Source organism: Volvox carteri, assembly GCF_000143455.1.
Source record: "Volvox carteri f. nagariensis unplaced genomic scaffold VOLCAscaffold_5, whole genome shotgun sequence".
Classification (NCBI taxonomy): Eukaryota; Viridiplantae; Chlorophyta; class Chlorophyceae; order Chlamydomonadales; family Volvocaceae; genus Volvox; species Volvox carteri.
Genome location: NW_003307548.1, coordinates 901564 through 914823, shown reverse-complemented (window position 1 = coordinate 914823; position 13260 = coordinate 901564). Strand labels below are relative to the sequence as shown.

The 13260-nt window shown below is 57.6% G+C and overlaps 3 protein-coding genes across 3 annotated transcripts; 1 reads left to right on the top strand and 2 right to left on the bottom strand.

The window, feature by feature from the left end:
* Positions 1-285: 285 nt before the first annotated feature.
* Positions 286-3994, top strand: VOLCADRAFT_87364 (uncharacterized protein; the record flags this gene model as incomplete). The annotated part of the gene is made up of 6 exons (XM_002947175.1): positions 286-1268; positions 1480-1632; positions 1901-2080; positions 2283-2399; positions 2702-3001; positions 3968-3994. Coding segments are annotated over 6 exons (1758 nt in total), but the record flags the coding sequence as incomplete, so codon positions are not given.
* A 103-nt stretch (positions 3995-4097) lies between these two features.
* VOLCADRAFT_87363 (uncharacterized protein) lies at positions 4098-7570 on the bottom strand (the record flags this gene model as incomplete). Its single annotated transcript, XM_002947046.1, has 7 exons — positions 4098-4137; positions 4273-4422; positions 4514-4554; positions 4699-4790; positions 5106-5270; positions 6876-7090; positions 7548-7570. 7 exons carry the CDS (start codon positions 7568-7570, stop codon positions 4098-4100), a joined length of 726 nt encoding a protein of 241 aa, XP_002947092.1.
* A 1352-nt stretch (positions 7571-8922) lies between these two features.
* Positions 8923-12651, bottom strand: VOLCADRAFT_87362 (uncharacterized protein; the record flags this gene model as incomplete). The annotated part of the gene is made up of 8 exons (XM_002947045.1): positions 8923-9030; positions 9244-9558; positions 9834-9950; positions 10120-10299; positions 10436-10588; positions 10874-10918; positions 11138-12163; positions 12553-12651. The coding sequence occupies 8 exons, from the start codon at positions 12649-12651 to the stop codon at positions 8923-8925; spliced, it is 2043 nt and encodes a 680-aa protein (XP_002947091.1).
* Between the last annotated feature and the right edge of the window lie 609 nt (positions 12652-13260).

Genomic DNA, 13260 nt, shown 5'->3' with positions numbered 1-13260 from the left:
GAAAATTGATGGCGTCTATCTTTTCTGGCCACCGCCAGCATTAGCCCGCCGATAGTTGTTCAGTTGCAACACGAAAACGCCTGCGAATGCTTTCCCTGACACGGCTTGTCAAGGGGTTTTTTGGCGACAAAAGTAATAATGCAATTGTTTGCAGCAGCGGCAGTGTGTCACAGGCGGCTGGCAGAGGAGGTCTCTCGACCGAAGGCTCCAGTTGCCTGAGCGCTGTCTTTTTCAGAGGCAGCGGCCACTGTAACCAGTACGATGACGATGATTCTCAACCTGGAGCTAGCTACATTAAGACGGGCGATTCGGCCGTTGGACGCGCCGCGCAAGAACCGCGACTTTTCAATAACCTTCATTCCAAGGGCGGCGCGACACCCGCAGAAACGTTTGTCGAAGCGCAGATGCGAGCTGCTTACTACAGAAAGTCATCCGCTTTGCAAAGTCGCGCGATGCGGAAGGCCGGACTTCGCGCCGCGGAACCAAAACCGCCAGCTCAGCGGGATTTCGGCTTCCAGGACAGTCGCGGTCCCTGTGCTCCAAATGAAGCCAGTCGAGAACGGGCCACTTGCCCTCCCGCGACCACCAAGACTCAGCGTCCTCTCGCTGTTGCTGCCCCAGGCAGCTCTGAACGCCATACTTACCCACGAGCGACAGTGAGCCAGCCGCCCCGGCCACGTGAGAGCACAAGCACATCAGAGCGGGACTGGAATGGCAGTCCCAGTCCCAGTCCGGCGGCCGGTGCCGACAAACTAGGCGTCGACATCGGGCAACTCTTCCCTGCTCCTCAAGGTTTTGCCTCGCAATCGCCCCAATTGCTGCAACGGCCGGCAGCTGCACCGCTCTTTAGCGCCACCGAGGCGTTCTTCCCGGTGCCTCGGAGCCCCGAGACCCCCAGACATAGCTTTCCCTCGAATACTAGGCCTCGTCAGTCTCCAGATTCCCAGGCCGCCGAGCAGCAACAGCAACAGCAGGGTCAGGAGCAACGGACGTCCCTGCAGCAGCAGCAGCAGGGGCACCAACAGCAACAGGGGCAGCTGTCCCAGCAGCAGGAGCAGGTTCATCATCAGCAGCAGCGTACAAGGTGTGACTCTGCGCTGCCTCTTGATGAGGGAATGGCGATGGAGATGGCGGAGGTTGGCGATGGCCTGCTCTTTCTTGCCATGGATGCCCCCCTGTCCTTGCTGCCCCCCGACGGCATCTGGAGCTGCAGGGCGTACCGCGTCACGCACCAGCTGCACCGGGGTTATGCTAGCTGCGTGTACAAGGTGGGTGGGTTACAAGTGTGTAGGAGGACCCGAGGACCCGCAGCAGTGTCCATGTCCATATCACTGCGATCCACAATATTGCGAATGGTGCGATGGACCCAAACCTCCTCCAGCGTCCTCCAGCCCATCCATCAATCTGTCCATCCACCCACCCAACCACCCACCCAACCACCCACCCAACCACCCACCCAACCACCCACGCGCCCCGCAGGCCATCTGCCGCTGGTCTGGCAGCGATGTGGTGCTCAAGGCCTACCACCTGGCTGGGCTGTCGGACTTCCTGTTGTACCAGGTGTTGAGAGAGCTGGACATACATTCACGACAGCGCCACGAGGGCGTTGTGAAGCTTCTTGCGGCATTCAAGGTCAGGCAGAGGGCCCAAGGAGTGATGTGAAGCCATTTAAACGCTAACATGCTGGCCGGGTCTGGTGTCTGTCTGTGTGAAAGGGGACGGGGCCCGATCCACGCTAAGGGGCGAAGCATCCTTAGGGAGTGATGATCAAGGAGATGTACGGACCACGGAGCGTCAGAAGAGCGGTTGCTACCATCTGCTGTCCCCTTACACCGGATTTCCGTACGCCGGCTGCTGCAACGGCTTTTGCCTGCGGTGTTGTGACTGGGGCGCGCCGCAGGAGGGCGATACACTGGTCATGGTGCTCGAGTACGCTGGCGGGGGCTCTGCGTGTCGTGTTCGTCGCAAGCTGGGCGGTCGCATGAGCGAGTTTCAGGCCATGCACCTGGTTCTGCTGCCGCTGCTGGGTGTGCTGAGCCACCTGCACGAACAGGGCATCGTGCACAGGGACATCAAGCCGGTGAGAGCAGGAACCCGCCGGGAGGGAGGGAGGGAGGGGGGAAGAGTTACGGGAGAAGTGGACAGGTGGGGGCGTTACAGGGGTAGCGGGGAGGAGAGGAGGCGAGGGGGATACGATAGGGAGATGGAAGGGGGTCCTGCAGCTGCGGTGATGACCACATCAGCATGCCGGCTCCCTTTCGCCCTGAACTCTACCCCCCCAGGAGAACCTGCTGTTCACGGAGAGCTGGCAGCTCAAGTTGTGTGACTTCGGAGTGTCCATCTGCCTGAGGGAGGAGAGGGCGGTCACGAGGACGGGGTCACGCGAGTACATGGCGCCGGTGGGTGGCCGGACGGGGGGCCCGACCGATAGCGGTGGAGGGGACCCGCTGCCAGGGCGCAGGGGTCCGAAAAGGTGCAAAGAACTTGCTTGTGTTGCCAATGGAATCTTTACCTTTACCACAAGGTTGGCTCAAAGTTGTGGGTAGCTGGACAAGCTGGGCAAGGCAGCCAGCGCCAACGGAGCCAACGGAGCTAGCACCGGTTGCCGATTTGAACCCCTCTCTTGCCCCCTGTCTCCCAGACCCGCTTGAACTCCGTCATCACCGCCATCACCCACTCCCGTCTGCTCCACGTTCTGTAGGAGGTCAGCATCTGCCCGCTGAAACACCTTCCCGAAGACAACAAGGACAACCTGTCGTTGGCGTACACATCCGCCGTGGACGTGTGGTCCCTTGGTTCGCTGATGTACGAGCTGCTGGTCGGCTTCACGCCCTTCCCTGGAGGTCCTCCCCCGCGGCGGGAGGGCGCGCGGGGCTCGGCGGGGGCGGCGCTGGCATTCCCGACCGGAGTCAGCCAGGCGGCCAGGGCGTTTGTGAGGGACTGCCTGCAGCTGGAACCGGAGGACAGACCCACGGTTCACAAGCTGCTGGAACACGCATGGGTACGGGGAGCCCTCTCGGAGGTAGCAGGCGTGTCGGAGGGCGGCGGTTGGTTAGCCGCACAGAGACGCTGCTGGATGAAGCCGTCGTCGGCCCCGTCACAGCAGCAGGAGCAGCAGCAGCAGCAGCTCCGTTAGGCCGTGTCTGTATTTAATCGCAGCATTGAAGAATTCCGTCAGGCAGAAGGACGTCGCCAGGTCCGTCGTCGAAGCATCGTCGTGATGCAGCAGTTGGGGCTGAGGCATCCGGCGCGTGTGCTTCCTGGTGTGAGAGGGGGCTGAAGGCGATGCATTTGATATTTGACCATGGCGTGCATGTCTAGCGGCATTTGCAGTAGCTTGCATGATATTTGTCAACTGGGAAACGTACTGGATGTGCGACCTCTACAGCTACTGAGGGATGTGCATGTGCATCTAGATATTGCATCAACCAGCTGCCATCAATTGTTGGTGCGGCGCTGCACAAAATAGCACAGCATGTACAGTACAGTTCAGCACGGCACAGAACAGTGCAGGAAGGCACGAAGATTGCTGCTGGGAGGCGGCAAGGAGCTGCAAAGGGGGTTATCGCAGTGGCATCGGGCATACATGCATACGTACATACATAGGTACATATGTAAATACAGGAGCAAGCTGGTCCCACCTTACGTACGACATGAGTACGGCAAGCGGACGTGGCAGGGAGGGGCTGTCACCCTGTCGGGGATGTAGAGCGAGGTTTTCTGAACGGGGGCTGCTGGGCCCCCTCATAAGAGAGGTTTGGGGAGCTGGACGGGTTTGGAATCCACCCTCTTTTGCTCTTCAGTCACATGTTAGTTGAGGAGGGAAGATGGAGGGGAGTCTCTAGCTGCTGCTGCCAAAGCAGCGGCTCGGCGGGAGGAACCCGCCCGCGCGGCCGCCCGCCCGCCCGCCATCCATCCATCCATCCATCCATCCATGTGGTGAATGGCCCTGCCCGGCTGCCCGGAGGACTTTCCTGGTGAGGAGAGCTGTTGAGATCGTCCGTCGGCAACTTGTGGTCGCTTCGTCCCCCATTGGCTTGCTTTAAAGTTTATGGTTTAATGGGGAAGTACGGTTTATTGCGGTTGGGATCTTTGGCTTACTCCTCGAATCTTTCAAGGCTGGGCCGTATTGGCAACCTATGAATGCGAGGAGGGCGCTGGAGGGGGCGTTTGGGGCGCTACGTCGGGACAAGCCGCGCTGTGAACGCGTACCTTCTTCCTCTCCAGGGAAGTCTATATCGGGTTTCAAACCCACCTCTGCGGGGCACTCACCTCCACCTCCACCACTGCCACTGCAAGTGGCCTTGGTCGGGTGCGTGGGGTCGCCCCTCGTGCTGGATGTTTGCTTGTGCATGAATGTCATTAATGGAAACGAAGATCCGTTCGCTGCGGCTGCAGGTTACCTTGAAGGATTCGGAAAGGCTGCCGGAAGGATGGGGGGAATGTTACAGTCGCTGGATGTCGCTCTGTTTGTTGCCTGTGTGGACGAGTGACGTTGGGGAGTGACCATCACCAGGCCTTCAGGGCCGCCAGGGCCGCCGGAGGGGTGGCTACCTGCAGGGGGTGTGTGGGGGGGGGGGCGTGTGGGAGCGTGTGCGTGGCGCCGTTATAACCACAATCGATAACAGCTGCGGCCACACTCCACAGCGGTCTGCGTACGTATGTACGTATATGTCGGGGCCACAGCTCCTAAGTCACTAGCAGATGACCCCACCCCCCGTTGTGCGTGCTCGTGGTGTCGTACATGTGTGTGGCGGACGGGGCGGCCCTGGCTGCGGCACCCCGGTGTCCTGTGTGGCGGACGGCCCCGACCGGACCGGGGGAAGCTGAGCCGAGCTGAGCTGAGCTGAGGTCACCGTGGGAGCCTACGGCGTTGTGGGTAGCCCGGCGGTGAGGGAGCTTCGGTGGTGGCGCTGTCTTGTGAGCGGCTATATCCCCCTAGGAGCTAGTGCGCCCTTCCGAGGATCCGAACCGTGCTCTTAATCGTATACGGCAGGTTTGGAATTACCTGAAATTGCCTACCTACATATCTATCTATCTGTCTATCTGTCTGTCTGTCTATCTATCTTGCCACCGAGTTATGTACAACGGCCCTGGTGCCGCACCTCCGCGTGCACGAGTGCTGTGCAGGGGGGCCTTGAGCGCCGTTTGGCCATTGCCATCACTGCGCAGCCCACTCTGCTGTGCGAGCTGCGCGCTTGTTGCACGCAGGTTTATGGAGGCGCGACCCGACTGTGTGCGGCCAGTTGTCACTTTGCCGCAGGCTGCGTCTGAGGCGCATTAAGCATCATATCACTCGAGTATTGGTGCACGGGAAATGGCTTTGGAAAGTTCCGGATGGAGGATGGTAACGTTTCGTTGCTTTGTGGCTTGCCGTAGGTATCTCTTTTTGCGCCGCGGCTGCAAGTGAAGCTCCTTGTCGAGAGACACGGGATCTGGTTCCTCCCGTTGTATGTGCAAGCGTTTTCTCGAAAAGGGCAGCGAAACAGGGGGGAAACATTCCCTGTATGTGTGCGCACGCGTGTCTTTGTTTGTGCTCTCGAATGGTCCCGCCCAGTGCGGGGAACCGGTGCGCCTGCATTTTTCGCAGGCAGTGATGTCGTCATGGTGATCGCATTTACATGATATTTTTCGTTTCAGTAAATGGAAGGAAACGATTAGCAGGTCAGCGTTTCCAGCAGGTCTTCGGCTTTTTTGTTCCTGGTGCCTATGAAGTTGATGAATCCCACCATGGCCATTCTGGGCCACCCGCTGGCCATCTTAAATAATGCACTCTTGTATTAAACCCAACGTCAAGCGCTTCTTTACGTGCGCTTTTTCGTCCATCGCTTATCCACGAGCATTTGATTAGCTTTGTTAAATGTGCGCGCTTTTTCCCGCACATCAAACGTTCCTGCTGTGGCTTTTACCTAACCTTCTTATGCTTCAAACGTTCCTGCTGTGGCTTTTACCTAACCTTCTTATGCTTCAAACGTTCCGGCTGTGGCTTTTACCTAACGTTCTTGTGAGACAGGAGAATGTACAGCTGTACCCACGGCGCGCATCCGCGCTAGCCCCGTACTGTAAGTGGCGTGATCTCATTTGACTTTTGGATTGACTTTCGTCGGCAGTTAGCCGAAGCCGGTGGCGGCCGCCGCGGCTGACGCCTTGTAAGGTGCGCCTTCAATACCGGTCGAAAAGGCACCACCTAATGTGTGTGCGCGTGCGTGATGGATGCCAAGCATTTACCTGTCATTGCGCCTTGGCTTTATGTATGATGTTGTGACTGACTGTTAACAGCAGAGCACCTTGTCAGTAGATGCCTTGCAATCTTCGTGAGGCGATCCGGCTCGGTAATCGTAATTGCGTAAAGAGGAGCTAAGCCCGTCGACGGTCTTGGCAGCCGCTATCATGACGCCAGCTTCCCTCTTGACCAGGACCATGCCGCGTCCCTCAACTTGTAAGCAGGGCACCCATATTTTTTCCGGTTGGGACCCTGTGGCAGCAAGACCTTGCAAACCCTGGGCCCCCTCCGTCATTACAAGGCGGATTTAACAGCAATAGTCCAAACTCGGAGTCTGTCAGCCCACGGTAGGATCTAGGTCCGGCCATCAAAAGCCACACAAAGCATGCGCCAGGTTGCCCTATCGGGTTAATGGCCGGACAGCCGCCTCGCGTGCGTGCCCTCCAGGCCATCGCAGCGCCGTTGTCAGTTGTTGCCCAACCGCAATTTATAACAACATAACAACTACAACTGACAACAGTGCGAAACCTTCACCACAACCACGGCGCATGTTTGTGCGTGTCTGCCAGGCTTTTCATGTCCACAATAAAAGACTATCGTCTACGAATAACACACAGTGATGCCGCATGTGCATAAACGGCGAGCTGCTCACCAACTCCGGAAGGGGAGGGAATGGCATCTACCTTTGACCAGCAGCGCTGCAAGGTTGCCCCGATGGGCGGTCCGTTGGCAGCTCGGTAACCCCGGAGTCCGGCCTCTCTATAAACCCAGCTCTGGTAATAGGCCAGGGTTGGGTTTAAAGTCGCGGACTCGCGGCGTCGGCCCAGACCCACACATTGGCGGAGGAGTACTGCGCGATTGCGTCCACTGCGCGATTGCGGGCCTACCAGCAGCAGCGGCGTTCCACAGCCCACAGCCTATTCAAACTCTATTTCAGTTGCAAGATCCAAACTGACGACTATAGGTAGCAACCCTCGCCAATCACGAGCTCAAATCAAATAGAAACCGCAGCTGTCGCGACGGGTTTGAAGCCGGTGAGCTCTCGCCCGCTTCATACCTTCGCCGAGCCGCTCTTCCGATCACACTGCACATCTGCCACCTTGCTCTCCACGCCTCATTTTGAAACCTCACGAAGACGAAAGCTGTGGCCCCGTCGTGGACCCGAGCAGACAGTGCATAAAGCCCCGAAGCTTGATACTTGACAGAACTGAAAAGCTGATGGTGGCCCCATTCACCACACAGCAGCCAAAAACAGAAAGGGTTTCACAACACAACATCCGCAACAAAATTGACACCTGCAGGGCGGTCAGTAGACGGAGCTCACCGGCCATTACGGGTTATCACCATGATTGTTTTAAACCGGTTCCATGCTTCAGTTTTCTATAATAGGTTCTTATTCAGCGCGGCAAGGCTTTTATTTTGTGGCTAGCCGCCAGGAGCGGGCGCCGCCTGCATTTTATTACGCATATATACCGCACAATTCGACAGCAATACCCGGCGCTACCAACTGACAAGTGCAAATGCAGCACAGATGCACCAGCTGCAGCCATACGCCACACCTATACGAGCTGTTATCACCTTACCACCACCACCACCACCACCGCAGTGCGCGCAGCGCAGAACCGGCATCGCCCAAAGCCAGGAAAAAGATTTGGGGCCTATCGCTTCGTAACGGCCTCGCGCAAAATTCCGTTCGTATCGAGCATGGAATGGTGCAAAAGGCTAATGGGCAAAGGCACCGCGCGCTTGGTTTGCGCAGCCACTGAGCCTCATCTACTTGTATGCGCAGTTGTCTCTCGACACTAATTGGCGACGAAAAGCTCCATCTGCGTGTGCGCCCCACGTAAGTGTATACGAACGCAAACAATGATAAGTCAGAATCAAAATGAGTACTTCCACATACATACATGCATACACAGCCATCTTGAGGTCGTGCGTCATTTCATCACACACTCGCGCTCAACCAAAGCACAGCACAGCACCGCTCCAGCATCCTGCTCCCTTGTCACTCGACATGTGGTCCCACACCCTCAACAGCAATTGCGCGCCTTTTTGGTGCGCTCAGGTCTTATCACATTATTCCACACATTGCGCGCCAACAACCATCATAAGCTAACCAACCCAACCATTCACTTACCTGGCAACAGCCCATCACCAAACCCCGCCAAGTCAGGGGGGGGCACACGGCGGTGCTGTACCAGCTATTCAAACCGCGCCCACAGCCACGCACGCGTTTCACAGTTTTCCTTGACCCTTAACCAATTGAGCAATAGCGCGAATCCTCACAAGCCTAAACGAAGCCCGGACTGTTGGGCATGACTCCTAACGTAGCGTCACCCCCCCTGATCGCTCCAAGGCTGCTCGGGGCGTTTTTGCCATTAGTTGACTACCGCAGACTGCCAGCAGCCCACACTCACTCACTCACTCACGCAACCGCTCACTTCAGTCGCACTCTTCCTCCCCCGTTATCGCCTCTTCCTTTGTGTTCCTCCGAACCGAACATGCACCACACACACAGACACCCCACCTAAGGTGTTGATGTGTACCACCATCGCCATTTCCCGCATCGCGGCGCAGATCACTAAGACATCTGCCTCACTATGGCCGCCGGAGTGTAACGGCGTACACAGCTGCTGCACCCTTTAACGCTGCTTAGCTGTGGAAACGCACCGATCCCGGCTGTGCTGTGGTCGTGCACGCTACGTCGTCATGTTCCCGCCGCCCGTCAGGTCCGGCGAGGGGCAGCCTCCCACCGGCATTGAACACTGTCCAGGTGACTTGGGCGCCAAAAGAGCTTCCGCAGCAGCCTGCGGGGCCCAGGGCGGGTGAGCGGAGTTGAGGGATAAGAAGGGGTAGTCAGTGTGTGAGGGAGGTGAGGAAGGTGAGGAAAGGGAAAGGGGCAGACGAAAATGATCTGTAGGAGCCCCCACACGCATATGAGTACACTCCAGTCAGCACTTGCGTCATTCTGTGCCGTAAAGGCATTCATCACGCGTTCATGCTCCGCATGGCCCACTTACCAGCGCTTCCTTTACCCATGCGTGTTCCAGCAGCTTGTGAACCGTGGGTCTGTCCTCCGGTTCCAGCTGCAGGCAGTCCCTCACAAACGCCCTGGCCGCCTGGCTGACTCCGGTCGGGAAGGCCAGCGCCGCCCCCGCCGAGCCCCGCGCGCCCTCCCGCCGCGGGGGAGGACCTCCAGGGAAGGGCGTGAAGCCGACCAGCAGCTCGTACATCAGCGAACCAAGGGACCACACGTCCACGGCGGATGTGTACGACAACGACAGGTTGTCCTTGTTGTCTTCGGGAAGACGCTTTTGTGGGCAGCAATCCACCTCCTGCGGGACCAACGAGCCGGATAGAGGTAAGCTAAAGGAGGGAGGAGACGGCGGAGCGTGAGAAGCCTAATGGCCCTGCAAGACGACTTTGTGCACACAGTGCTGCGCTGTGCCGGATGTGCGGGGGTGAGGGAGGAGCAGTCGGTGGGCAGCAGCAGCAGGATGGGGGAGGAGGAAACAAGGTGGAGGTAGCGGTGACGTGCACGTGCATATGTGCATGCATGCGCGAATAACGGCGTACCAGTGACAGGCACCTAACCATCCCGGCCACCCACCGGCGCCATGTACTCGCGGGTGCCCGTCCTCGTCACCGCCCTCTCCTCCCTCAGGCAGATGGAAACGCCGAAATCGCACAACTTGAGCTTCCAGTTATCCGTGAATAGCAGGTTGTCCTGGAGGTAGTGGTTAACATGGTGGATGCACTTGGTCGGGAAGGTGGTCATAAGCGGAGGCTTGGAATAGGAAGCAATAATATTATATAGTAGTAATATTTCCGTCACGTTCAGGTCCCGTAACTCTTCCCCCCTCCCTCCCTCCCTCCCGGCGGGTTCCTGCTCTCACCGGCTTGATATCCCTGTGCACGATGCCCTGTTCGTGCAGGTGGCTCAGCACACCCAGCAGCGGCAGCAGAACCAGGTGCATGGCCTGAAACTCGCTCATGCGACCACCCAGCTTGCGACGAACACGCTCCAGGGAACCGCCCCGAATGTACTCCTGAACCAGAACCAGGGTTTCACCCTCCTGAGGCACGGGAGGGGGGAAAGGGGGGAGGGGTTGGTAAGGGGGACTACGGTAGCTGGACGTGTCATGGGTTCCCAGTCCAGCTTCACAAGCCCTCACGCCTCTCGCCCTTCACTGCTCGGCCACCTCGCCTTACCCGAAACGCCGCCAACAGATGTACGACACCCGGATGCCTCAGTCGTGAATGTATGTCCAGCTCCCTAAGCACTTGGTTTCGGAGGAATGTGGACAGACCCGCCAGGTTGTAGGCCTTGAGCACCACATCATTTCCCGAGTACAGGCAGCGCGCCTGCAGAGGAACGGGGCAGGGGCAGATTAAGGGGCAGACAGAGGGGCATGAGGGATGTGGAAAGGGAAAGGGAGCGTGACCAGCCCCACACTAAACATGAGACGCTCGGGGGAACAGTGGGGCACTGGCTGGCGCTCTAGCGGTGCCGGTCGGTCCTCGGCTGGCAGGTGGATAAGGGGATACCCGCCAGGTCTCTAACGTCTCTGGGGCCCGAGGTAACTGCGCTGACGTGAGACCGGTCGGGAACCTCTGGGGGGCCATCCCAACACCCGCACACCCACACACCTTGTAGACGCTGCTTGAATAGCCCCTGTGGATCCTTCGGTTGACCTGCATGCATGAGGCGGTTGGAGCGGCAGTCGCGTCAGGGTGCCAGCAAGCGCTGCTGAACTGCCGGGCAGCTCCTCAGGGGCCGCAGGGGCACCTCAGAGCCGGAAACGCGTCCTGCCCTGCCAGAACTCCGCAGACCAATAATCTGGATTGTCTGTCTGTATGTACGTCTGCTCATCCGTTCTGCCTATCTGTCCGTTGCCGTACGTCAAAACTTACCTCGAATTCGTACACCGACCAGCTGTCGGGTTTCCTCCGCATTTTGACCGGTATGGCTGGTGATACGTAAACCTGGCCGAACGGTGGTAGTGGTCGCCCGCACGCGATGGCGGGTGTGGTGGTGGTAGTGGTGGTGGTGGTGGTGGTGGTGGCCTCAGCGGTGCAGCCGTCAGATTCACCCGTCTTTCCCGCGCCGCCTGGGCGGCCTTCGTTTGGCCTAATTTCAGCACTCGCGGCAGATGCCGCTGGGGAACCCGGCGGCTGTGGGGTGGCCTCCGCAGGGTTGGCCTCCTCCGCCGTCGCCACTGGATCGGCGGCTGCTGTCCCCTGCACTGGCAGCAGAATCGTGCCCAGCGTGGCGCCGGCAGCCCCAATAGCCGTTGCCGTCACAACAGCCGCCGTGGAGGCAGCGCTGTTCACGGCGCTGCAGTTAACATCGGTCGATTGGCTGACGGGAGCGGGTTCGACGAAGCTGGTCGATGCGGAGGCGGCTGTCCGTCGAATGCCAAAGGGCTTGTCTACTGAGTTTTGTACAGTCGCGGCTGTGGCACGCGTCGAGAAGGTGACGATATTGGCGATCTTCGGGCAGCAGGCAGCGCTCGTGGCGGGAACAGCTGGCTGGCTGGCAGACCTGGTGGTCGGCGGAGCGGAGGCGCCCTTTGATTCCACCAGCGTCCGTCCCGAGGCTCTAGACTCTCCTCGCAATGCAGCATGGCTGTTGGAGGAGAAATCTTGAGTTTGGCCAGTAGAATATGGCCGGCTCGTATTGCAAGCCAAACGGGTGCCATCATCTGAGAGCGCTTCCCGGTAAATCTCAAAGCCGGGCGATGGGGCGTTTATGTGAAGCAGGCTTGAATATGTAGGCATTGAAGTAGGCCTTGGGCAAGGTGCTCCAGCGGTCTCGCGGGCGCTACGAACTTTTGTACTTCGCGAGTCCGATTGCGCTGCGCTTTCCCGCTTGCTGCCACGGGTTAATTTGTCCTTGCCCAGTAGTTGTGCTATATCTGCAGCGATTTGCTTCAGGCCCTTTGTGAGTCCCATGGCAAGTATATGTGCGAGCCGTTGGGTGGCTGACAAAGGCAAGTTTGCTGTGGGCGGATAGGTGATAGCCCAAAGCCACGCGTTGCCAGCGAGTAAATTGTTGAATCAATGATTGCTAAGCTGCTGATGCTTCACATAGCAGAAGTTGTCCCCTGGCTCCCTGAAAACCTGTACTGTCCACGCCTAACCTTCTGGACAAGTAGCAGCGCTGAAGCGTAGCTAGCGGTGTTTAATTATTGTTCTAATGTTGTCTGGTACCGGGGATATCAAATTGGAGTGTCACAATGCGACAGTACTTGTAGATGACAAACCAGTCGTATGCCCCACGAATTTTTGACTTCTTGCCTAACTTATCCTGCTTGGGTATAACTTACAATAATAAGCTCCCGTGCAGCATTTATGTCATCTGGCGTGCAACCAAGGACTCCCATGCAGGGGCATGGGTGCTTAGTCAAGATGTACTGCATAGGCATCGCGAACAGTACTGCCGAACCCCGCAGCCAGCAGTACATACTCCATAAATGGTATGAGACTTAATAGACGACTTAAACTTATATTTAAGTTAACATGAGTACATGTTACGCAGTAGGTCTTGGCAGTTGGTTACCATTTGCAAACGTACAGTTACGCTTGTTACGGGATATGTAAGTGACGTGATATAATGAAACGATGAAGTTATATAGTTCATATGCTATGGTGCTTGGTTTTGGCTCCCTATCGTGGCCAGCGAGCTTTTGGGAAAGTCCTTCGCGCCTTATACGTCGCTCCTAGCGTACAGCATCATTTCCTGGGGTATATGTCAAAACAAATTAGGTACTAACATGGGCATGAGTAAATCTAGGCGTGTAGGGTGGTAATTTCTTTGTCGGTCGGTGTCATGTACTGCAACCTACCTCATTCATTTGTATGGTATGAGGATAACGTTTTTGATTTGGTAAAGTTGTAATCAGCCATGCTCTTCAACAGCATTAACTGCTTTCCCTCGAGCCCAAGCCATGCTACTGCACGAGGCTCGACGCTCATAGTAATACATCCGACCTACAGACAACGGTCCTAGTATATAAGTGCACGTAAGGATATCC